At 58.5% G+C, this 25,186-nt stretch overlaps 1 protein-coding gene across 5 annotated transcripts in view; it reads left to right on the top strand.

The window, feature by feature from the left end:
* MLLT1 (MLLT1 super elongation complex subunit) overlaps positions 1 to 24,744 on the top strand; it is a 64,573-nt gene extending 39,829 nt beyond the window's left edge. The window contains exons 4-12 of one of the 5 annotated variants that reach the window (XM_074337671.2): positions 4,154 to 4,297; positions 7,771 to 7,896; positions 11,802 to 12,356; positions 16,527 to 16,614; positions 18,397 to 18,517; positions 20,934 to 21,033; positions 21,388 to 21,459; positions 21,661 to 21,732; positions 21,949 to 24,744. In XM_074337671.2, coding sequence (XP_074193772.1) covers positions 4,154 to 4,297; positions 7,771 to 7,896; positions 11,802 to 12,356; positions 16,527 to 16,614; positions 18,397 to 18,517; positions 20,934 to 21,033; positions 21,388 to 21,459; positions 21,661 to 21,732; positions 21,949 to 22,077 — 1,407 coding nt within the window. In that variant the 3' untranslated portion in view covers positions 22,078 to 24,744. The remainder of the gene's footprint in view (positions 1 to 4,153; positions 4,298 to 7,770; positions 7,897 to 11,801; positions 12,357 to 16,526; positions 16,615 to 18,396; positions 18,518 to 20,933; positions 21,034 to 21,387; positions 21,460 to 21,660; positions 21,733 to 21,948) is intronic. The other 4 variants (XM_074337672.2, XM_074337673.2, XM_074337675.2 and 1 more) reach the window with 4 other exon arrangements.
* Positions 24,745 to 25,186: the final 442 nt, after the last annotated feature.

Here is a 25,186-nt window from a genome sequence, read left to right as displayed (position 1 = left end):
GAGAGTATCCTCTCAATGTCCTTGCGAAGCCCCCTCTTAGCCCCCTGGGGAATCCTATGGCTTCAGGTACCATCTGTCTGCAGCATCTCCCAGGTGCCCTCCTCTAGCCCAGGTCTTTCTGGTAAAAACAGTACTTTCCATTTATTGATGGCACCGAGTTGAGCTGCATTATCTCAACGAATCCTCCCCAATTGACAGGTGACGAGACTGAGGCTCAGGACAGGCCTGTGACCAAGGACAGGCCCCAGCCTCTCAACTCTGTCCAGCTGCCGGCTGCCCTCCCACGGTGTCCCTGAGGCCCCAGGGCACCCTGCCTCCCCTGCCTCCCTGACACGTTCCCTGAGCCGACTCCTCCTCCAACATGCAGCCTCGCAGGCCTCGGCCTCGGACGCTCCAAAGGTTACCAGGGAAAGTGTGAAACATCTGCAGAAGCAATGATTCCAATGTCATCACATGTGGCCACGTCTGGTCTGTCCCTGGCCCACTACTGCCCACATGTCATTTTGGAGCAAATCCCAGACGTCAACATTTCATGTGACAGTATTCTAGAATATTCTCCAAAAGCTAAGGACTGCTTTTTAATAGTAATAATACTGTAATAATTCCAGTATCATATCTACAATAAGAGTCCCTTAATAGTCAGCGTTTAAAGTTTTTTTTCTGTCTGAATCAGGGTCTAGGTAAAATCCACATGGGTTTGAATCTTAAATCCTTTTTAATCTGTAGATTCTCCCTCTACCATTTTTTTCTTTGCAGTTTGTTGAAGAAACTGGGTCATTTGTCCTGTAGAGTTTGGTACCATCTGGCTTTTTGCTGCTTCAGTCCATGCGGTGTTTATTTAGAACAGCCCTCTGGTTTGCGTATTCCCCGTCAATTTGAACTTGATTCTGGAGGGGAGGTCTGCCTGGGAAGGTGGCGCTCGTGCTCATCTGCTGGGCTGTGTGTGATGTGCGTGGTGCCTGAGAGTGACAGAGCGCTGAGGATGTCCTCCCGCGCCACGCGTAGTCCTGTGTGCTCACCTGTGGGAAGGCAGGACAGGTGCTTGTTTCTCCTTCCTTTATTTGCCAGCTTCAGACCCTGCTCCCGGTCACCACGTCCTGCAGGCCGGAGGGTGTTCGTTTCCCAGGACACGGGTCTGGATTGTTTCTTCCTGAGCCCACATCCCTCTGCCCCAGGAAGCAGCTCACCCTCCCAATGATGGCCAAGGCCCTTCTCTCTGGGCCGCCTGCTGCCACCACCCTCTACCCCCCTTCCAGCTGCCGCTGTGTGGGCCCTTGGGGCTCCCAGAGAGGATGCGCTTCTCCCTGACCCTCCTTGAGTTGACTGAGTCACAGCTGTTCTCCAAACCTGTCACACTGTCCAGGAGGCCTTCTTGACCCCTTCCCTGCCCCTCATCTATCCTCATATTTCGTTCTTTTGGCAAATATGGAGTGCTTCCCCTGTGCCAGCACCTGGGGAAGTGCGGGGCAGGAGTCCCCAGAGCCCTGCCTTCACAAGCTTTCCATTTGGTGGGGAGACACACCCACTGACAGTGCCTCCGTCAGGGTGGGCATGGGGCAGTGCAGGCACGGAGGGGCACTTGGCTGTGTTTAGGGGCATAACAGGAGAGTCTCACTACAGGAGTCTTTCTCCTTGACAAGACAGGCAGGCAGCTGAGGGCCTTGGGGCAGCGGCTCCGTGGTGCCAGGTCTGCCTCCTGGCTTCCTCCACGGTTCTCCCGTGGTTGACACTGCACCGCCAGGCATTGTGCCACATGGTTAGGCAGGAGGAAGAGGTGCTGAGACGTTCTCCTTGCATGTATATTTTCAATTTGGCAAGGAAAGCCCTCTCTAGGCTGACTGCCTCCATCTTTATATTTCATCACCCCAAACTAGATCACATGTCCACCTCGGACAGGGGAATGTTTCCAAGTCTGGTTTAATTAGGCTGGGGTCTAAACCCACGCTACTTGGGACGAGGCTCTGTGGGGAGGGGCAAGATCATTGTCACCTCACTAGCTGGCAGTGGCTCGACAAGGCCTGTTTACTTGTCTCCTCACCGGACTCGGGGCTCCCAGGGGGCAGGGTCTGTGGCTTTCATGTGACAGGTGCACCTTCTACCTTTGTGGCCTGGACGGGGTGGGGGTGGGGGGGCAGCGTCATCCACGTGGACTGCAGGACCCTGCTCCTGTCCCCTTTGTTCAGAAGTGGGCACATGGCCAGCTGGTTCCTGTTCTCTGAATGGGTGTCGCCCATTCAGCAGGGTTCAAAAAGTCTGACGTTGCTCATATATACCGCAGGGGCCTTGCTGGGGAGGCTGAGGAGGAGTGGCCAAGCCGCCAAGCCCCGGCTCTGCTCCCGCAGGACTGGCAACCTGCAGGCTCAGGCTCCAGGAGGCAGGGGTGAAGAGAAGGGGGCGTCTCAATGCCAGTGTGAGCGCTTCCGCTGCTTCGCTCTCCCTTCCTTCCCCTCACTGACCTGTTGTAAAGTCTCCTTTAATTGCTGGGGAATCTTCCCTGGCTCCCATGCTCCCAATTTTTTCTCTCCCAATGGAGAACATTTAAAAAATTGGGGTGTAATTCATATTCCAGAAAATTCACCCTTTTAAAGTGTACAAATTTGGTGGGTTTTAGTATATTCAGTGTTGTGCAATCTTCATAGTGTTAATATTTTCATCACCCCAGAAAGAAACCCAGTGCCCACAGCTGTCACTATTCTCCCAACCCCCCACCCAGCCCCTGGCACCCACGAGCTCACCTCCTGTCGCTGTGGATGTGCCTGTTCTGGACATTTCACCTAAATGGAATCACACACTGTGTGGCCTTGTGTGTCCGGCTTCTCTCATGAGCACCGTGTGTTCAAGGTCCGTCCACGCTGTGGCGAGTGGCAGCACTTCACTCCTTTTTCTAACAGAATGATATTCCATTGTCTGGATGGGCTATATGTGTTTATCCATTTGTCAGTTGATGGGCACTTGGGTTGTTTCCACTTTTGACAATTGTAAATCATGCTGCTATGGACGTAGATGTACACATTTTTGTGTGCATGTATGTTTTCATTTCTCTTGGGTATATAGGTATCTAGGAGAGACATATGAGTCATATAAGTATTCAATTTTTAACATTTTGAGGAACTCCCAGACAGGTTTCCAAAGTGACTGCCCCATTTCCCATTCCCACTAGCTATGCACAAGAGCCCCATTTTCTCCACATCCTTACCAACAATTGTTATTTTCCATTTTTTTAATAATTGCCATCCCTAGTGGGTGTGAGGCATTATGTCCTGGTTTTGATTTTCACTTCCCCAATGATTAGTGATGTTGAACATTTTTTTCATGTGCTTATTGGCCATATGTAAATCTGTGGAGACATTTTCCTAGGAAAGAGGAAAGGGAGAGGAGGCTCTAGGATCCTGGGCCTTGGAGCCTGGGGTCAGGCCTCAGCACTGGCACTTAGCAGCCATGTGTCTCTGAGCCTTGGTTTCTCCATTTGCTGGCTGGTACTGGGAGGCTTCCGGGGGGAATGTGTGCGCGGGGCTGTCCACCCCATGGGGAGGAATGTTGCCACTTAGCATCCGAGAATGACAGTCTTCATGTTCTTTGCTCCTGTCGTGGAGCCTGCTTTGCCAGGCCCTCTGCACATCGTAAGTTACCGTGTTTCCCTGAAAATAAGACCTAGCCGGACCATCAGCTCTAATGCGTCTTTTGGAGCGAAAGTTACTGTAAGACCCGGTCTTACATCATATCATCATATCATATCATATCATATCATATCATATCATATCATATCATATATCATATCATATCATATCATATCATATCATATCATATCATATCATATCATATCATATCACAAAGACCCTGTCTAATATTATAGTAAAGTAAGACCAGATCTTATATCCATTTTTGCTCCAAAAGACACATTAGAGCTCCTTGTCTGGCGAGGTGTTATTTTCGGGGAAACGCGGTCATTCATTTCGGGTAACCGGACGGATGAGGAGGTGGCGTACAGAGAGAAGCGAATGAGGGTCTGAGGGGGAGAGAAGTGGAGGCCAAGCAGAGGGGAGGAAGGGCAGGGGCCGGCAGTGGGCGTGCACGTCCACCTCCATCCGGTGGCTGTCCCTGCAGCCTCCCACCTGCCCCTCTGAAACCGACTTCCTTGTTTTCTTTGTTTAAGGAGGAGCCGAGGAAGGTTTGCTTCACCTATGACCTGTTCCTGAACCTGGAGGGCAACCCGCCTGTCAACCACCTGCGCTGCGAGAAGCTCACCTTCAACAACCCCACCATTGAGTTCCGGTACAAGCTCCTGATGGCTGGCGGGGTGAGTGTGCCCCGAGCGGGCGCCCTGCCCGGCGCCGACGGACCTGGCTGCTCCACCTGCTCCATCGTGGCTTCATGGAGGTGGCAGCTCCTTTCCCTGTGCTGGGAGCCGTGGTGCTGGGCGTGCCTTGGGATCTTGCGGGTGCATCTCTGCAGCTTATGATTGGGTACTGGATACCCGAGGGGCAGGTTTCACAGGTAGCACCTGGCAGCGCTGGATGGCACCCAGGTGTCCCGAGTCTGTGCTGGGGTGTTGTCAGCTTGGAATGACTCACTAGTCGCTCGTTGTCCCCGTCGCTTCCTGGTTGGCTGTGGTTAATTAGCGTCTTCCTCCATAAGGGCAGGCGGGGGAGGAACGGGCGTGAGGCAGTGTGTCAGCGTGGCGAGGCACTGGAGCCAGCTCTTAACTGGGTTGGCAAGGCTGTGCCGGCGCCGCGTCATCTGGGGAGAGAGCACCGGCTCTGCGGGGTTCCCTGAGGATGCACGCCGCCTGGCACTTTTGTCCTTACGAGGCCAAATGAAGGCGTCTGCTCTCTCGACCTGGGTCTCTGCCCCGAGCCAGTGATCCCAGTATGGTGGCAGAGTACCAGGAGCGTGTGTCAGGGCTCATGGAAGATGTGTTTGGGGTGCTTGGTGCTGATGGGTGGTGGTTTGGTTGTGGAGGAGGCTGTACTGTTTGCCACGGGAGGTGCGGCTGAGGACGGCACATCCCACAGCCACCTGGTGGTGACCCAAAGTCGCGCTAAGCATTTGCCTAGCAGCCAGAGGTGCCTGCGATGGTGGACTTGGTCAGGGTCACGAGTGTGTGTGGGCGGGCCCACCTCCCCAGTGAATACAGGGAGTTTGGGTTGAGTTTCTTTGGGCCTAGGGAGCTGTCCTTACTCTTCATTTAATTTAGTTGGGTCTTTAATTAACTTTTTAAAAAAAGAAAAGCAGTCATTTATTCATTGCAGATAATTTGAGTGAGTTTTGCTGTGTCCCTAATAAAGGATTAGTCTGGGGCTCCGACCTCGCACATGGTGGCTGATGGAGTCTGCGGACAGAACAGGGAGGCGTTGGAATTGAGTGACACAGACGTTTATTCTGAAGTTCGCCCGCGAGTTGTTGAAGAACCGGGGAAGAGAGAGAGAGAGAAGTGGGGGGTTGCCAGGTCCCACAATCCTGCCCAGCTCTGCTTCTCCACCTTACTTTCCGAAATACTTTCCTGAGGTGTCACCTAGAGGCTCCACCGTCCCATCTCGGAGACAGATAGTCAGCACTCCACGGGCCTCTCGGAGCTCCACGACCAGGGCCCCGTCCCTGTGCTCCTTGTCGTCGGGTTTTCTTTTCTCTGACGAGATGAAGGCTCAGTGTGCGGCATCTAAGCACATAAGCCAGAGGGCGGGGCGGGGGGGGGCGGGCAGGGCAGGGCAGCCTGCTGTTTGGGGAGGGCCAGCCTGGCAGGGAGGAAGGTAGAGTGAGGCCTGACAGCTGTGGCGGGTGGTCTCTGCTGGGCTCTTCACCCTCAGTGAGAGCTGCCCAGAGAGCTGGTTGGCTCATCAGGAACTTTCTCGCCCTTTGGGGTTATGGGCCTTCGGGGCTTGCCCTGGGCTGATGGCAAAGCATTGCTGTCTGGTCTAGGAGCAACCTGGGACCTTTATGGGACAGTGTCACCCAAGACTTGAGTTGAGGCCCTTGTGTTAGCCAGTCTCTGGAGTTGTGAGCGTCCCCAGTGGGGCTGGCATTGGCCATCTAGTGGCAGATGACCGCAGAGCCCGCCGTGCTGATGGCGGTGCTAGAACTGGAGGAGCTCAGCATCTGTGAGGGCTGAGAAGTGCTTTCTGCACCGCCCCTGGCTGCTGGGCACTTGGGTTCTGTAATTCCTCGTGTGAGGTTCAGACACCTCCTCAGCGGTGAGCAGAGTGGCCGGGCTGGTTTTCTGGACGGTCAGAGGCCAGCCCTGGGGCAGGCGGCTGCCTGTTCCCTCACAGCGTTGTGTCTCGTCCTTTGCCCCTTCTGCGGCTGAAGGTCACTATTTCCATTGGGTGAGGCGTATCCTTAGGCAGCCCCGCGCTGGAGGTGGAAGTGGGTCCATTTATTTACTTAACCTTTTCTTAAAGGGCTGTTAGAAGGAGAGAAGAGAGAGAGACAAGGCACGCTGCATTGTTCTGAATAGTGTCAGTCTAGGATGTTCCTGTGAAGGAGAGAAGAGAAAGGGCAATGAAGGAAATGAATGAATGGGCGCAGGCCTCCGAGAGGACCTGTCTGCTCTCCTCGGACATCAGTCGCTTCTCTAACCCTGTGCTTGTCCTTGCTGGCCTGAGTGAGTGGTGATTTCCTGAGGCCTAGGGAACCTTAGCCACACCGGCCAGGGGCAGCTGGGTTTTAGGTTAAGAGAGTTGTGGTCAGACAGGCTGCTGAGCAACTCGGCTTCTGGCTTCACTGCCTCGGAGTCGGGGGTGGGGGTGGCACAAAGGGCTCCACTGCTCTCCTTTCAACCTGGTGTCCCCATGACCGTGACCGGGCATTACATCAGCCTCCTCAGATGAAAGGTGCAGCTCCTGAAGGACCCAGGAGCTCGAGGTTGTTAATGATGTGTGTTCTACCAAGCTAAGGGCTTTTTTCTTTCTTTTTTTAATGTGCGCTTTATTCTTTTGTTCTGTCTCATTGCCATCTGGAAGGCTCCCTCTGAGTGGCTGCCCGCTAATAGTGTGAACTTCCAGTGTCGGTATTTTGAGAACTTGCCCCCGAGTCTTCTCTCCCTTCAGCAGGTGCCACGGGAGCCTTGCTGGACCCGGGCAGGTGTTTCTGGGAGCATCTCCTGGCAGGAGCCCAGGCCCTTCCTCCTAGTAGTTAACAAGAGGCAGAGCGCACTTCCTCCCCTGCAGGCTCCAGTGAGGTGGCTTTTGCAGAGAGCTGGGCCCGCCCCTGTGCAGTTCCCTGCTGCTCGGCCTCGCTGCTGGCGCCCTGTTTCAGTCAACTTGACCCACCTGAGAGTGGAGGAGGGCTGGTCCTCCAGGAGATGTGGGACCTGGCGACGTCACACACGCGCACGTCCAGCAGAAGTTGCTTCCTCCGTGTCTGCCTGGCTTCTCGCCTTTCTGCTTCTGGTCTTTCGTAACCGCAGCGCTCAGGTCAGCTTTGGCCACAGCTGCCTCCTCGTGCTTCTCGCACCCTCCGCCAGTCTTCTTGGCCCAGAGCTCTCCCCCCCGAGGTCGCACCAGCTGCACCCGGGCCCAGCCATCCTGGGACTCTGCTTCTCTTCGCTCTCTACCACGAGCCTGCTTCTCTCCAAGCACTCAGCACCCAGCCCCTCATGGAGGAGATGCCTTTGACTCTCTTGGGAAAGTGATGCCCAGCTCTCCGTGGCCCCTCGCCCAAAAGGAAGCTCCTACACCTCTAGCCACACTCCCACAAGCCGAATTCCTCTTGCCCATCGGATTTCCAGCCTGCCTCCTTGCTCGTTGATAACATCTGTCTCTTCTTTATCACTAGGTGATGGTAATGCCCGAAGGAGCAGAAACGGTGTCCAGGCCCAGTCCTGACTACCCCATGTTACCCACAATTCCACTCTCTGCCTTCTCTGACCCCAAGAAGACCAAACCATCCCACGGCTCCAAGGTTAGTGAGGTGGAAGGCCCAGTTATGTGGGAGCACTGAGGCCCAGCGGAGGGTCCTGGGCTCAGGCACCCCCTCTGCTGAGCTGGGCCTTCTGTCCCTGGATTCCTTCCCTTGGCATCTTCCTCTTGGAGCGATCCATGCTCCCCCGGCTGCTTTCTGCCACTTAGTCAGAAGGGTCAGCCCTTCCTGGGTTGCACGGAGCAGCCTGGTAATCACAGGCTCTTCGCCCCGTTCCTCTTGAGGCCAGACAGCCCGCCCTGATGTCCTTCCTCCCGCCGACCACTCAGGCACACCCCCGAGACAGTGTCACGTGGTTGGGAGCCATGGACGGAGTGTGTCCACCGCAGCTGCCACGGCCCCCCTTCTCAGGCCCCCCCAGCTCAGCCAGGACACCCTGTCTACCAGGGCTGGGTGCTTCCTGCCTGGGCTGTTCCAGGCTTGGCTTTTTTCTCTGGTAGCAGCTCCTGGCAGAGAAAGCTTACTTGGGGGAATGGCCAGGTGGAAGCCTGTGGTGAGCAAGCTGATTTCCCCAAGAAGAAACATTTTATCGTCTTTTCTCAGACCCGTCAGGCAGATGGCTCTCTGCCTTCTTGAGAGCATTCTCTGTGAACCACCCTGGAGTGGCCACCAAGGCCCTTCTGATAGTGTCACAATGTGCACATAATCTCCTAAGTGTGCACGTCGTTCCCCTGCCACCACCTACATAGCTCTGTGTTCCGGAGGCCGGGCTCCATCTGGCTCTCAGGACAGCTGCTTGTCTTCGCGTCACCGACCTCACAAGTTTATCTGCTTCTCATCTTTGCATTTTTCTTGCTTCACTCACCTGCTGGATATTGTGGGCCTGGGGCACCCCAGGTAGGACAGGCTGAGCTCTCAGGCCATCTTACAGCCTTACTCATTAGCAATGCTGCAGGAGAGCCATATCACCCAGGCAAGCTCTTTCTGGCACTTTCCACAAGGCCAGTTAGTCTCGGAAATCCTCAGATTCGTCTGACTTGAGCCCTGAAGACATATGAGGCCAGAGTCTTAAGTCTGGAATACAGCTCTGGGGGGTCTTCCCCACGCCAGCCTCCCAGGCCCATCTTTCCTGAGCCTCATGGAGGTCAAATGGAAGAGACATTCTTGCTAGAGATCTTGGCAGCTTCTCTCTCAGCCACTCACAGTTTTCCAGAAGTCTGTGCAAAATAGGAAGGGTAGGAATTGTCATTTCTTCTGTACATGTCACTTGCAAGTCACCCAAAACCCTATGAAGAGATGCCCTCCAGGTGGCAAGGACACTCCAGTGGCCGGTGGGGTTGCTCCTGGCATCTCTCACCAGAGTGTTTTTGCGACCCCCCCCCCAGGGGAGTCCCGGGGCCAGATGGGTGTATCTGTCAGGCCCAGAGGCCTATAGGCAGGGTCCTTGGTCTCCACCCCACCCTGTCCCAGCGTCTCTCTCCATCTACCTGGGCAGTGTGGCTTAGAAGGTGCCTGCGTATGTTTCTCAGGCAGCGCACAGCAGGTTCTTCTCTACTGGTGGCTTTCCAGGAAACCCCCTCTGTCTGTTACGTAGTCCTGGCTTCTAGGCTGCCAGTCTCACTCTGCTCTTCTAGGAAGTCAGGGCCTGCGCGCCAGCCTCTTCCTCCAGCTGAGGACCTTCCTTTGGGCGCTGGCTGTGTCCCCATCCCTCCCCCGCCCCAGATTGGTTCTCCACTGCCTGGACCCGAAGAGTGATAGCCAGACCACGTGGCTCCAGGCAGAGAGGGCTGGGAGGGACGGGGTGGGTCATACAGGATCCCCAGCTTGGGGGCCACTGGAAGGTCTGGCTCTTGTTGCCCTAGGGGGGTTGGTCCCTGGTGGTCTGTCTTCACCTCAGGGCTCCTCAGAGGGTAGCATGGCAGACAGGAGTTGGAGGCTCCTGAAAGAGGAGCCTGACCTCCGAAGGCTCATACTCTGCGGATGCTGTTTCCTTCGGTTCAGGCCCCACGACAGCCCTGGACGTGTCCCTGTAGCTTCCCCTGTCCGACGTCAGCCAGTTGTCCTGGGTGACCTTTCTCAAGAACTTGGTTCTTAGCCATTTTCGTGTCATTGATGGCTTTGGGAATATGACTGCAAGGGGCCCTCGCCCCTGGGAACATACACATGACACGCAGAACTTAGTGTGGGACTGCAGAGAGCCACGTGCAGACAGACTCCCGGGGTGAAGAACTGCTGCTCGGAAGGCCCCTGTTTTCCAGGTGGCCCTGGGCGGCAGTGGGGGCTCTGCCGACCCCAGGGCTGGGGGGCACGGCAGGAGCTGCGCCGAGGCCTTTGGTGGATATGTCCGCCAGGTGTGCTCTCGCCCTGCCCCTTGGGGCTGGGACCAGCTCTTTCAGCCCAGGCGGGTTCCCTGACACTGTGAGAAGAGGCTGGAATTGCATGTGGGGTTCCTGCTTCCTGCCTCCCTCGGGGGAGCAGCTTGCTGGGGAGCAGAGAACCCCGAGACTGGCCCCATTCCGTGTGCTAGCCCTGAAGGGGATGCCCCGTTAGATGGTCACCTGGGGGCTTGTGGTGTGAGTACCCCTTCCCACTTCCCTGATGACGGAGAGTCATTTCTCCAGGGAGGTGGCAGGAGCCTAAGGCCATGCAGGCTGTCCCTGACCCTTTGGCCATGCTGTGGGTTGTGGATTTGCAAGATGGCCGCAGAGTAGATCCGAGGTTGTCGAGACTGTGCTGTCTGTTCCTGCGGCTCTTTACTGGGGAGTTCTGTCATTGGGTCCTCAGATGGGCTGGGAGGAAGCAGAGGCCTCTCTGTTAGGTATTTAGCTGGCTTACCCATCCCCTCGGCACTTGGGGTGAGCTGGCAAAGTGTGGCTGCCTCAGGTAGTGCGGGCCACCCTCGGGGTCGGGCTGCTATGGGTATTCTGGTGAGCTTTGATCTGAGGGCCTCTGGGCCCAGCCGGGCACCTGGCTGACCGAATCGGGAAGGAGCCCTAAGCAGCTGGCAGCAGCGGGCACCTGTCAAGCTCGCCTGGATGTGTGTGGTAATGAAGGGGTATTGGTAGGGAGAAGGCAAACAAGGTGCCAGACGGGGCTCCCACCCTCACGGTGTGCTGGCTGTGTGGGGGTGGCTGCAGCCCCCTTGATTGAGCGCTTGCTGTCGGCCAGGCCCTGCACCGTCACCGGTGAGGTAGGTGGTCTTGCCCTTGTTGAGCGGAAGCACAGGCACACGGGGTTGGTGGCACCCGGCCTGGCCTTCCCAGCAGCCCGGAGCAGGGTCGCTCGCTGCCGCTGACCCCAGCTGGAGCTGCACAACCTGCCTGACCCGCCCTCATGCCTCTGCATTTCCCAGGAACTGTACGTGTTGTAGAAAAGCTGCCCGGGCAGCTTGGATTCCTAGAGGACTAGGAGCTGTTGGTCCTGCACAGCACCTGGGAACCCAGCGGGCACTCGGTGCTAGCCATGGGGTCACATGGCGCTGTGCCTGGCTGTGCACTGGAGCCAGAGCTGGGCCAGGCAGGCGGGGTGGGGGCGCCAGGCAGGAGGCACGCAGGCTCTGTGGTGGGGACAGAGAGGGGGGCCCCCCCGCTAGCGCCCCCCAGCGGGGAGCTGCGAGGTGTCGGAGTGGGAGCGGGTCTGTGTGGCTGCCTTTCTCTGTCTGACTCACCGTGTGCTCTTCTTGAATCCCTCAGGGAATGTCAGTTCAATTCAGAGGGGAGTCTTAGCCTGCAGTCGCCCGGGACCTGCTGACACTTCCTAGTAGTTTAAAGGGACAGCTCCATTTAAAACTCTCACCTGCTGCCTTACTTTTTCGCTTTTTGGAAGATTTTCTCTAGCTGAGTCTGAATCAGGTGGATTATACTTTGTAGGGGTCGGGGGAGGCGGAGCAGGGCGACCCCGAGATGCCGTTTGACTGTGTCTCTCTTCCTTCCCTCCCGGCATTTCAGGACGCCAGCAGGGAGAGCGGCAAGGCCTGCAAGGCCCACAAGGCGGCCAAGGAGCACCGGGAGCGGCCGCGTAAGGACTCTGAGAGCAAGGGGGCCTCCAAGGAGCCAGAGCGTGAGCAAGCCCGGAGTGCCAAGGATGCTGCCCGGAAGCTGGGCGAGGGCCGGCCACCCAAGGAGGAGAAGGCCCCGCCACCCAAGGCTGCGTTCAAAGAGCCCAAGATGGCCTTGAAGGAGACCAAACTGGAGAGTCTGTCCCCCAAAGGTGGCCCCCCGCCGCCGCCCCCGCCCAAGTCTTCCAGCAAGCGGCCGGCCGCCGCTGACTCACCGAAGCCCAGCGCCAAAAAGCAGAAGAAGAGCAGCTCCAAGGGGTCCAGGAGCGCCCCCAGCACCTCGCCCCGCACCTCGTCTTCCTCATTCTCAGATAAAAAGCCGGCCAAGGACAAGGGCAGCACCAAAGGGGAGAAGATCAAGGCCGAGAGCGAGCCCCGGGAGATCAAAAAGCCCCTGGAGGTGGAGGAGTCCAACTCAGAGGATGAGGCCTCCTTCAAGACTGAGGTGAGGTGCCTGCCCCAACCCATCCACCCGCTACCCCTGTCCTTGTCCTGTGTCCCGGCTCTGAGCCGTGGGAAACCTGTTGGGAAGGCTGGGACCCGGGCCCTGGTCTCCCACTTGATCCTGGAAGCGTTAGGCACACCCACGTACCTTGCCAAGCCTCAGTTTCCCCTTCTGTCGGGTGTGATAAAACCTGCCTTGTGAGCACCCTGGAGGTGGTGCTTAGGGAAGGCTGGTTCTGGTAAAGCACGGTAATCTGGTGCCTGGGCCAAGCACTTCTCCGTGGGAGCCCCTTGTAAGGGCCACGGTCTTGGTGGCCGGGGTGGGCGATCATGTCTTACCCCTTCCCTGGCTCCCTCCGCCAGTGGGAAACCCCTGCGTGTCCTCATCCAGCTGTCCTGGTCTGGAAGATTCATCCTGGCCACTGAGCCTTGCCCGGCTCCGTTCCCCAATGGCTGGTGGGGTCTGTGACCTCACCACGCCGTCCAGCCATTCGCTCCTGCACACACAGTCCATACACAGGAATCCGTCATCAGCAAGGTTTATTTTCTAAGCATGGGTCAGAGCCCCTGTCCAAGAGCGGTGTCCTGTCACTGGGAGAGGCTGCTCCTGCGGTGGCATTTCCAGGTGGCACGCTGAAGATCACCATCAGAGACAGCCTGAGCCACAAAGGAGCCAGTGGCCTGGGTGGCCACACTCGCTGGGGCCGCGGGTGGTGCTGTCATCTCTCAGGGCTGTGTTTGGCATTGGTGGTCAGCGACCAGGTGCCTGGCTGGATGAGTGAATGAGTTGAGCGATCCCCTCTCCTGGAGCACCATCTTGGCACTCAGTGGCCTTTTGCTCTTTCTGAACCCTCATTTGCTCTCAAAGGTGGAATTGCTGCTCAGGCTCTCTTGGGACTTTGAAAGTGATCCCCAGAGACAAAGCCAGAGCTCTTGTGTTAGCAAAAAGGATGTCATGAGTGTGTCGCTTCTCAGAGTGCCCCGTTGGAGGCGACACCACTGGGAGCGATGATTCAGCCCAGAGGTAACTGCGCCCACCGGCTTAGGAGCACACAGGGTTGGTGGTGCTGTGTGCCCAGGGCTTCTCATGGCTTGGAGACACTGTCTGCCAGGGAACCCAGGGGGGCAAGACCCTAGAATGTCTCTTATTGGGAAGGCTCCTAGCCGTCAGGGCCATCTCAGTAGCCCACTGGGCTGTTGCAGGTTCTTTGGGCACTAAACAGTGCCCCAGTCTGTCATCTGTCTCATGTCTGCTCAGCGCCCTGAGCTCTGGGCAAGTGCCTTTTCCTCTTTCGACCCTAGAGGCTTCCAGGTGAGGCCTTGCGGCTCCCGAGGCTGGTGTACCTACATTGGGAAGAGATGGAGGCCTCCACCAGGGCCCTGGGTGTCCATGCTGGCATTGGCTGTGATTGTCGTGAGCACTTGGGACACTGGGAAGGCTCTTCCCCAGGCGCTGCTGCTCAGAGTGGGCTGCGTGTCTGGCATCTGTGGCCTTGGGCACCTCGAACCTCTCGTGGAAGCCTGGGGCGGGGGGGCGGGGCAGTTTCCCAGCAGAACTTCACGGCTCAGCCTTTGAAACTGCTGAATGACAGGACTTAGCCACTTGAGGTCCATGCAGGTGTGAGACACAGGCCACCAACAGGATGCCCGTGGTTCTCTAGGGCTGTAGGACGGTGACTCAGTGACATTTCCCAACCCTGGGACCTTGGCGAGGCACAGATGTCTGTGGCGGAGGAGATGAGACAGCCTTCCAGATCCAGGCCTCCCAGCCTCTCTTGACTGTCAGTCCATCCCACCCTGGAGGCTGGGTGGCGCCACCACTGGGCCGCTTTGGCCATGGCATGGAACCTGAGTCACCTCCTCCTGCTTGCTCCTGAGATGTGGTCGCATGGCTCCTCATCTGAGTCCCTGGGTCGAGCCCCCAGCTCCTCCAGCTGCTTCTCTGTGGTCTCTTTGGCCCATGGGGTCTAGTTCAGTCATGGGCCCAGGAAGGCTGGGAGCATTAGGCCCCTCTTCTCTGGCCTCCTTCTGGACACTGTGTGGCCGAGCACCGAGATGCCTTGGCAGCAGTCTCAGCGACCCCTTGTGGGCATTCGGATCCAAACGTCTATGCTGTTTGGCTGAAACCAATTCCACCCCTTGGATTTGTATTGAAGGAAAAGGGGCAAGTGCACCTGAAAAGCTTGACTGACTTGCTCCCCTCCACCACCTCCCCGCCAACACACAGGCAGCACAGGGTCCAGAGTGGCCTCTTATGGCTCCTGCTTTCCGAGCCTGCTGCCTGCACACTGGGCGGCCACCACCCTGGGTCCAGCTCCTGGCCTGGCCCTGCTATTTTCTGTCAGGTTCACGGACCCTGCCACCCATGACCCCAGCCCAGGAGGTCTGAATTCTCTGCCCCAGATGTCAGAGGCACTATGGACCTCAACCTGCATGTGCTGGCGGCTGGCACACTCACATGCTCAGCAGAGGCCCCGGGGAAGCTTTCACAGATGGGTAACTGAAGCTTAAAACTGGGGATGGCTTTGGCCAGTTGGTGAGAAAGCCAGGGTCAGAACCAGAACCCCTGAACCAGAATAAGAACTCAGGGGTCTTCATACAAGAGGGGCCACCTGGCTCAAGGCCTGTTGGGGGCTGTGGGGGTCACACTGGTCTCTCTAGCACCCCCACAGTGGGCAGTAGGTGATGGTCAGGTTTCCGGGGGACGGCTCCCAAGGGAACACGTTTGCCAGCCTGAAGGTATGTGAGTAGGGGGGCATCAGCAGGGGTCTGTTGGGAGGGCCTGGAGCAGGTGGGTTAGGCCATGGCAAATCCTAGAGAAGAGGCCCCTTAGCTATGTGACGAGTCTGTTCCCCGGTGGCCGGGTCAGTCTCTGGCTGGGTCTATTGAGTGAGCAGACTTGTGCCTTCCTGGGTCCCCTCTGTGTGCTGGGGGCTGCCCTTGGCCCACAAACCATTGGGAGGGTCAGGGTCTCCTCTCACATGGCATGTGCCACGACTGGGCAGACGCTGCTGGGTACCCCTTGCCTGCCTCCTGGTCCCCTCTTTCCTCTCAACAAGGGGAGGTGGCTGGTCCCAAGTGCTCACGCTGCTCCATTCCTTCACATGGCTCCCTGAGGCGGCCTCCCGGGAGACTGGGGTGTTCCAGGCCAGGCAGACTTTCTAAACCGTGGGCTTTGCCCTTCTGCCCTTCAGAGCCGGTGCTATGCCACAAGCCTGTTGCCCACTCAGCCACACACACCTCCCGAACAGCCTGTTGGCAGACACCATGGCCCCATTCTGGCTCAGTGCTCTCTTCAGCCAGGCCAGAGGCCCCTTCCTCACGAAGGGGTCAGAAGTGACCGGTTCCTGTCCATTGGGGAGGTGCAACCCCCAGTCATCTTGCCCCAGGTATCCTACCTTCGAGTGGCTTAGTTTTGGCTTTTACTGCCCCCTGGTGGCTGTGTTGGGGAGCGGGGACCCTGCAGAAAGAAGAGGGGGGTGTGACCTGCACCGGGTACTGTGGGGCCAGGCTGTAGTCCACTGTGTACTCAGCTGCTTGTCACATGTATACACACTCATCGTCACCTCAGGGCAACCTGGTGGGTGACAGCAGCAGGTGGCAGGGAGATGGCTTTTTTCATCACTCAGCCTTGGGACAGGCTGTGAGGAAACAAGGGGCAGAAGGCGAAGCTGGGTCTCTGTACCTGCCTTTCCTGTTCCAGACCTTTCCACTGTTCCCGAGGCACCACAGCCAGCTCTCACTAGAAGAAGGCAGGGCCCACAGACGAGCAGTCACAGATGTGCTGCCCTCCCTTTCACGGAGAGCCCAGTTCCCTGTCCTCCTGCCCAGGCGCTGGGGAAATGGAGATGTGATCTGAGCTCCTGGAATGGCTAGAAAGCTCAGGTTCCTCAGTGGGAGAAGAAAGGCCATTGCATTTCCCGTGAAAACTGGTGGTGTCGTGGGGCTGGGTGCCGTGGACTGAAGGGGTGTGTGCACGGTCCTGCTGTCGGCCTTGGGCCACGGGTGCTTGGGACCTGGCGCCTCTGGGACCTTCTGAGTGAGTTTCTGGGGGGACCCGGCTGTGTGTCGCCTCTGCCAGAGCAGCTTTCTTGCCTCCTCCTTTTCCTTGGACTGAGATTGTTCTTGTCTTCCCTGCGTGCTGTCCTGTCCCACCCCATGTGGGGTGAAGTCTGCCCAGTCGAGCCCGTCCAACTCCAGCTCCAGCTCGGACTCAAGTTCAGATTCGGATTTCGAGCCGTCTCAGAACCACAGTCAAGGTGGGTGATGAAAAAGGAAAGAGACGGAAGGTTTCTGTGGCTTCCTGCTATGGGAGTCGCCCCTGGCTCTCCCCACAGGTCAGAGGTTGGTGGGATACTGAGTTTGCTATCGAATTTGAAAGGTTCATGAGCAGTTTCCTGAAGTGATTGACTTTTGCTTGGGGGCTCACTCCATGCCTCAGTTTCAGCCGCGGCCACTACCAGAAAAACCCACTGACACCTTCTCCTAGGGCAGGGAGTGATGGGGGAAGGCTCAGAGTGATGAGGGGCGGATGGGGGAAGGGTGGGAGGGGGCTAGCGTGATGGGGAGATGCAGGAGCTTCCTGCCTGGGCTGAATTACCCTCGGCATTTTTTAGTAAACAACTGCTTGCCCACTCTGGGCTCTCAGAGATCCCTGTCCATAGGTTTGGGAAGCGCAGGCAGTCTGTATTAAAAAGAAAAGCAGAAATGGGTCACCTGACCACCAGGTGTGGGGAGTCTGCTCCTTCTGTCCCCCATCCCTGGGCCGTCCCCGTTTGTATGACCAGGACTTTAGGCTGTGCTGAGGAGGTGCCGGCATTGGGGCTGGCAGAGAAGGACCCCTGTCTGATTCGGGCCCTACTCGTGGCCAGATACCCTCCTCATCAGCTCCTCCCAGACCGAGGCGGCGTCAGCTCCTCTGCCCACACTCCAACCCTGTGCCACCCAGCCCTGCTGTCCTGGATCAGGGCGCAGTGGGGCTGGCTGGCACTCTGGCCTAGGCCCCCAGCAGTCTGCATTTCTGCCTTTTCCCTGCAGAATCCGAGGGGTGGGGGCTGGGAGAAGAGGGCATAAGGGCTGCCCCAGAGTGAGAAGGGCCTTCCTCAGGTGCAGGGTGGGCCTGGGTGCTCCCAGCCTGAAGGCTGTGGGTGTGAGAGGGTGATGTGCCCACCAGCTTAGCCTACACCACCACCCGCCCTCAAACCGGAAGCGGTTCTTCTGGGGGATTGGACCAACAGTCCTTCCCCCCCCCCCGCCTGGAATCCTTTTTTCAGGATTATGGAGAGCTGGGGGAGGGGAGTGTATGGGGGGGTGGTATCTGACCTGGAACTCAGACACACAGTCACTGAGGGCCCTGGGGGATGGGGTGCTCAAAGCCCACACTCTCTCCAAGGGTTCTTATCTACAGGGAAGGGAGGGGGAACCTGCTGAAGCGGGATCATGTGACCAAGGTAATTGAGGGCTTTGTGTCCCTCTGTTGCCTTGGTAACAGGAATATAAACCAAGATGCCGTCTGTAGGGGCCTGGAACCGGGTGCCTCTGGAGAAAGGGGAGGACGGTGGGCTGGGAGCAGCAGAGAGGGTTGCTGAGGGTCTGGGCAGGCCTGAGTAGGGGCCCAGGCCGGTCAGGGGATCCTGTCTCCTCACCCTCCTGGCAAGGCTGGCTGGTCCTGGCTCCGGGCTGAGGCTCTGATCTCAGCATCTGCAGCAGAGGAGGGCTGCTCCTTTGGCTTTGGCAATGGAAGGGCCCTGTGGTCCTGCCTCGGGCCAGGGGCCAGAGGCCTGTGAGCAGCGCCCGGAAGGTAGGGGATGCGGGGAGCCAGAGGATCCCTTAGGCAGGGGCGACCTTGGGGCAGTACTTGGAGAGATGGGAGGCAGGCCCCACCTGGCAGAGGGACTTCCTCGGAGGGTTTGCGTGGGTGGTTTTGGGAATCATGGTGTCAAGCTCCATGTGGCCCTGGGGGTGGAGGAGATGGCACACTGCAGGGCCCTGGCAGAGCCCTGACCCCCCCCCCCTCCTCCCCTTCCTTGCCGCCCTCCCAGGACCACTGCGCTCCATGGTGGAGGACCTGCAGTCGGAGGAGTCCGATGAGGACGACTCTTCATCAGGCGAGGAGGCCTCCGGCAAGGCGAACGCAGGGAGGGATTCCAGGTGCCCGGGCCGGTGAGGGGCGAGTGGGGCTGGGGGACCCGGGTGGCTCTTCTGAGGTTGAGGGGCTTCAAGGAGGCGGGGCCAGGACAAAGGTGTCCCTGGGTTTGGGGTAAGGGGTGCATCCGAGCCTGCTAGAGGGCGCTCTGCCTGGGGGCCACTGCCCCAAGGTTGCCTGTTTCATGAAGTGGGGGGGTCCTTAGGTGGCATCCTTCCTTCTGACACTGGAAGGTGTGGGCTGCCTGGCAGGAAGGGGTGAGATGTTGAGGGACAGAAGTCCAGTCACCATCTCAGAAGTGGGGAGAGGCAGTGCACAGCAGACCGAGAGGCAGTCCTGGTCTGAGGCGGGGCAGGGGCGGGCGGTTGGCTCTTCTGCTCTCGGGCCTGGGGACCTTTTCCTCCTTCCCCGCGTGTGTGGCATGGGGTGAGGACAGACTCTGAGAACTGTCCTGGGGACACCCCCAGGCCCCCAGAGTGAGCTCACTCGGGATGGCTATGTGTTCTCAGCCTCCAGCCCAGAGCAAACGCCAGGCTTGGCCCCAGGCCTGCAGAAGGGGCAGACTCAGGGGTCACAGCGGCCCAGTAGGCCCAGATCCAGCCCCTCTCCCCAGGAGGCTGAGGCCTCTGGGCCTCAGTGGCTCTTTAAGCCGGGCTGGTCCCCGGGTCTGCACCCGGGGCTTGTTGGTGGTAGTCTGCCAGTATAGCGGATCAAACCCACTCACCATCCTGAGAGTGGATGTGGGAGGCTCCGGAATGGCCACTTGGCGGGCAGGGGCCCAGGGAGTACCGGCAGTCTCCTAGGGTGGGGTTACCAGCAGCGGCTCCTGCCCGCTTGGGGCTGGACGCAAGGAACAGGGAGCGGAGAGGGCTCATAGACGTGGTCACCTTCTTGAGGGGCTCCCACAGTGGTACAGGGACCAAATGTGCAGAAGCACCTGGAGTGTCTTCTTCTAGGGGCAGACGTGGAAGGCCTGGGGCTTTCCTGGGCACCGGTGGAAGCCACATCCATTGTCAGGCAAGGGGCCAATAAGACCCTGATGTTGACTCTGCAGCTGCTTGGGATGAGCTGGCAAAGCCCCGTCTCCTCCTGGTCTGTTCCCTGGGGCAGCCCGCAGTCTGCCATGGCCTCCAGCTGCTTCCTGGTGGGCCCGGCGAAGAGGGGGAAGCGAGGGGTGCACAGGGCAGTGAGGCAATGCCTGGGTCTGGCTGACTTGATAGTGTTGCCTGGGCAACGAGGAGACACCGCCTGCCTTTCCCCCTGGAGTGATCTGTAGCTGGTTAGGCGGAGAGAGCTCTGAGCCTCCAGGAGGGCAGGGGCTCCGGAGCCCGATGCTTATGATGGGAGAAGTTTACCTGAGGAAATGAACCACCTTGACCTTGCAGGGAGAAAGACAGGACCCCCAAGGCTCAGGCTCCCACCGCACTCCCTTGTGTTTCCTGGCACTGCACTCATAGTGAGGCCTGTTTAGGCAGAGGGTGCAGGAGGCAGGCAGGGTTTACCGCGTTGCAATGTGCTGTGGAGGAGTGGTTATCAGGCTCCCCCTCACTGGATCAAGCCCAAAATGTCCCTGAGGGACTGGGGACCCCAGACAGAGCCTCTCACAAGGGCAGCCCCCAGAGGAAGAGGGAGGAGGGCAGGGCCATTCTCGGCCTGGGGGGCTAGAGGGAATTTGCTCTCTACATCCCTCTCGTGCTTCAAGAGATTCTGGACAAAGCTAAAAGGACCTAGGCACTAGCCCATGTTATCCAGATTGAGATCCAGACTGAGATCATAAGAGAGAAACATGACCCTGAGGGGAGGCGTTCCGATTCAGGCCGGCAGGGAAGCTTGCGTAGTGAGTAAACACGCCGTTTGTCACTGTGAGCCAGCCCTCCCCAGTGCACTCCTCGGAGACCTTTTACTGGTGAGGAAATCGAGGCAGAGGTCGAGGAGCCTTTCAGGGCCCTGCCCCTCAGGAGCTTCGAGGTTGAGCCACCACCAGACACACTGTGTTCATGGCCCCGTGCAGACAGGGACGCCGATGTCACTGAGGAAGCCGTCTGGCCAGAGGGAAGCTTACTGGCAGCCCCACCTGCAGGACCTCGTGAAGGGAGCAGGACTCAGCAGACCCCCGTCCATCAGGCTTCCTGGGGCACCCTGCCTGGAGTGCTGGCCCCAGGAGACACGTGCCAGGGAGGCGCAGCCTCTTAGAGTGTGTGCCTTCACCTCTGGGTGCTTTGCTCTTTGAAAGCAGCTCAGACACTTTCATTTTTTAAGTCGGCAGTGGCCGCCCAGAGCCAAATGAGGTTGGTTTTCTGAGGTGTAGGGGAAGCAGGGAGCCCAGACTGTTGGGCGCACGCTTGGCCCACAGGGAGGGGCCGCCCACTGTTGAGCGAGTCTGGGTCAGGCTTGGCTGGTAGAGGCCTGACAGGGCTCCTTGTCATTGTTCAGGTTGAGCTTCAGTGACAGTGACAGCGACAACAGTGCCGACTCCTGCCTGCCCAGCCGTGAACCCCCTCCCCCGAAGAAGCCACCCCCACCCAACAGCAAGGTGAGCACAGCGGAGGAGGTCTTCCTGGGGGTCAGGTCTCTGTCACGTCCTGGAGGCAGGGCTGATGGCTGGGCCTTTGCTGGGCCTAGGCCTGGGGTTCTCCAGGGGTCCCAGGCTGAGGGTGGAGGGTGCAGAGGTCAGCTTGGTTCACCCCCAGATCCCAGGGGTATATCTTCTCCTCACGATGGGCTTCCCTTAGATTTGGGGGCCAGGGGAGGGAGGACTGGCAGGTCCTGGGGTCCCAAGCTGGCTCTGAACAGTCAACTATGGCCAGGGGTCGGGGTCAGAGAGCCTGTGGGGGGCTAGGGAGGGGCACAGGTAAGAGCTGATAGCAGACCCGGATTCACCCTGCAGGCTTCAGGCCGGAGGAGCCCCGAGTCCTGCAGCAAGCCTGAGAAGATCCTGAAGAGGGGTACCTATGACAAGGTGGGGGGGCTCAGGTGTGGTGGGAGTGGGGGGAAACCCTGGGACCCCAGGACTGGACAGGCCAGCCCAGGCGTGCCAGAGTGCTGGCCCCAGGGTATCAGGCCCTTTTCTATCCCAAGCCCCAAGCTGACATGGGCAGGACCATGGGTGGGGTCCCACAGGGCTGAGGCCACCCACTGAGTGCCCATCTGTCACCCTCAGGCCTACACGGACGAACTTGTTGAGCTGCACCGGAGGCTGATGGCCCTGCGCGAGCGCAACGTGCTACAGCAGGTACTGGGACGCAGCCCGCCCTGCCCCTCGCGGTCCTGACTGAGAACAGATTGTCTCGGGAGTCCCTGGGACAGGCTGCCTGTAAGGCCTGCGGGCTGCTGGACCCCCTTACTGCAGCCCTAGGAGCTGCCACTTCCTCCTCGGGGCCCTGTGGGGGGCGGGGCCACCCCAGCTCAACCTCCTGTCCCCTGAAGTGGTCCTGCCACCACCTTCCAGATCGTGAACCTGATCGAGGAGACTGGCCACTTCAATGTCACCAATACCACCTTCGACTTTGACCTCTTTTCCCTGGATGAGACCACCGTGCGTAAGCTGCAGAGCTATCTGGAGGCCGTGGCCACATGACCCTGGGCCGGGTGGCCGGCCCCTGTCGCCGGGGTCCTGGGAGGCCACGTCCGGGCCCCGCCTGCCTTCCTCTCTCTCGACTCTCCCGCCTGCAGCACTGCCTTAGTGACCGCCCTGTCCTCGGCCCACACGGCCAGCTGCACTTTCCTCATTGGCTCCCGGCCTGTCCTCCCCACCAGCTCACCGGGAGCCCTGGGGCCGAGGGGGGTCAGGCTGGTGCCACTGCTGCTCCCCGACACTTAGGGTCTGTCACCTGGGCCCCCCTTGGAAAGCGGCTTGTGTTGAAGGCAGCACTGGGCCTCATTCCCAGAGGGGAAGAGACGTGCCCAGCGGTGGGAGCCTCGCTCTGTGGTGGAGCTCATGGCACAGTGTCACTGCCCAGGCCTTTCTGAGCGGCCAGGAGACCACGTCCAGCCCCCCCAAACGGTTCCGACACACCCACCGCACCCCAGGACCTCAGGGTCCAGCTGCGCCAGGCCGGGCCTCGGCTTGTCGGCCGAGTGAGCCAGACGCAGCCCCTCTGTCGGCTCTCGCTGTGCTGGGACTCCGTGCTGTATAGTTCTCTCTCTATTATATATGTATGTATGCACTGTAGGTACCTGAGCGGTTTCCGGGTGTGCATTTCCGTGGCAGCGGTGCACGTGGGGGGTGGGGGGTGAGTAAGGCGGGACTTTTAGGTTAAGATGTCTCCACTGGTCTTGTCGTTGGGCTGGAGGCCGAGCCGGAGCGCCCGCTGGCCCTCTCCAGGTGCAGGGAGGAATCCTCCCTCAGTGGTACGAGGACGCCTCGTCCTCCTCCCGGGACGTGGAAGGCATAGCCCAGGGCCCGTGAACACTACGATGGAGCAGGAGGTCTTCAGGCACCTGGTCAGTGTGGCGGCCATCTCCAGGAGCAGACCTCCCGGGCTCCAGCCAGCTACAGGCCGCCACTCGGAGTGGCAGCCCGGGGCTCGGCCTCTCCCTCCTTCCATAGGATCCTCTTCCTTCTGTTGATCGAGTCTTCGAACTTTGAAAAAAAAATGAGCTTTTGCCAAATAAGACGGGATAGTTTGTGTAGTTTTGCGAGGAGTGAGGAGTGCCAGGACTCAGCCAGCCCCTCATGCCTGGCCCCCTGCCAGCAGCAGGCCCTCCCAGGCATGCCTGCCTCTCTGGTTTGGGCCCGGCCCTCACCTCTGCCATTCACACTGGTCCAGAACCCGGAGACTCAATTCCTCGCATGCCCGAGATTCTCCAAGGGCCAGACCGTTTCTCCTCCCTTCCGGCCCACCTTCCAGGGCCAGAATGCCCTCGTGGAGTCAGCCCCCTTTGGGTGGGGCTCCTGGGGGCTGGAGGCCTGTTTACTCAGCCTCTGTTCTCCCCAGACCTCGACTCAAGGTTCCTCTAGTCGTCTGCCCCCACCCCGACTTTTGCCCTGAATGACATGTGGGGGAAAAAGGAGTGGAAGCCCCAGAGGGGGCTCACCTCCTCTCTCTAACCCACTGTCAGTCAGCCCCTTGTCCCCCCAGTTCCAGAGTTCCAACATGGGGAGCGCCATGCTCCCCTTCCCTGTGGTCCCCGACTCTCATGTCCGTGTTCTGATTCTGTCTGTCACTCTCTGGGGAGCCCCTCCTCCAACGCTTCCCTGAACTCCAGCCTCCCTACAGCTCTTGGGGAAGGCCCGAGAATTTTCAGAGGAAACCACCATGTCTCCTTGCCACCATTGGGATTCTCTCCTTACCCCGCTGCCTTGAGGTATTAGGAAAAGGTCAGGCCTGTGTGACAGGCCCTGTGCTGTCACCAGTACTCCAGGCCAGCAATACTCCAAAATGGGCACCTTTCTTTGGAAAATCTCCAAGACATTGGACGGAAGGAACTGGCCTGACACAGGCTGCTCCAGAAGGCAGCAGCTGCCCGGCCCTCTCTGCACAGAGGCTGCCGGGCGTCACATGCGGAGCCCAGCCAGTCAAGAGCACAGGCCTTTCTCCTTCACGAGGACCTCCTGGAAAGGGCATCAGGCTCCACACAGCAACACAGGCAGCGGCCTGCTCTGGAGCCGGGCTCTCCCTGGAGGCAGCTGGAGAAAGGCTTCTGGGCCCACCCTTTGTGCTGTTTCCAGGGCCTTAGGAAGTACCGGCCCGTTTTTCAGTTACCTCCTCTGGCCAGAAGGCCTCCAGTGCTGTCCTCTGGAGCTGCTCTGGGCCCAGTGCTGGCCTGTGACAACCTGATGGACGTGCCAGGCAGCCAGGGCCCCGATGGCAGCATTCCCAGCTGCTCCCCTTCCCCACCCCCAGCTGCCCGGCAGCTGGGCCCACTAGGGCTCTGGGGACGCTTCCATAGGAAGGGGCCAGCACTTTGTGATTGCCGCGTGTTTAGTGTTAAGCCCCCTGCCCCCAGTGCAAATCCCTGTGTTTTGCTATCTCCTGAACAAAATGTAAACCAACGCCTGAAAGCAAAAGGTATCGAATACCTTTCTTACCCATAAGGGTTTTTACAAAGAATGTGTCTCACTAGGAACTAGGACACTCATCAGCCCGAGACCAACTCCTGGATAAAAGGAATAAGGAGAACCGTGTTTGTAATAAGTTACAGGATTGTTTCTGTCCTGGATTTTAAACTTTTTGTTAAATTGTGAAATTATGGATGAATTTTATAGAAAAAAAAGTGAAATAAAGTCAGATGGGAAAGCAGACCTATGTGTAGAGCCTCGTGCATCTGCTTGGTTCCTCCTGTTATGGAGTTGGAGGGGGGACACTCAGTACCATGGGCCCCCTGCCCTCTCTCCCTGTTCCAGTGATTCCAGATCAGTGACCAGGAAGAGATGAGACGGTTAGGACCAAGCCTGGGGGGCAGCAGTGGGGACAGGGAGTGTGAGCAAGGTTGTCCCCCTGGAAGAATAGAGATAGTGCGACGAGATCAGAGAGAGGCAATATGGTGGAGAACTTGATCTCAGGTCTTGCTTTTGATGATATGTTCTTTCCTTGGTGACTGGCAGCAAGGTTTGGGTTGAAAAGCAAGCCTGTCATTCGGAAGATGGTTAGATGGTTGGGTGAAAGAATGGATGGGTCCATGGGAGGATGGGAGGATTGGTGGGTGGATGGTAGAAAGCTAGATAAAAAAATGTGGGCAAAGAC

The sequence above is a fragment of the Rhinolophus sinicus genome, chromosome 15 (genome assembly GCF_057876585.1).
Source record: "Rhinolophus sinicus isolate RSI-liver-muscle chromosome 15, RSI-T2T, whole genome shotgun sequence".
NCBI lineage: Eukaryota > Metazoa > Chordata > Mammalia > Chiroptera > Rhinolophidae > Rhinolophus > Rhinolophus sinicus.
This window is presented reverse-complemented; position numbering and strand designations above follow the sequence as displayed.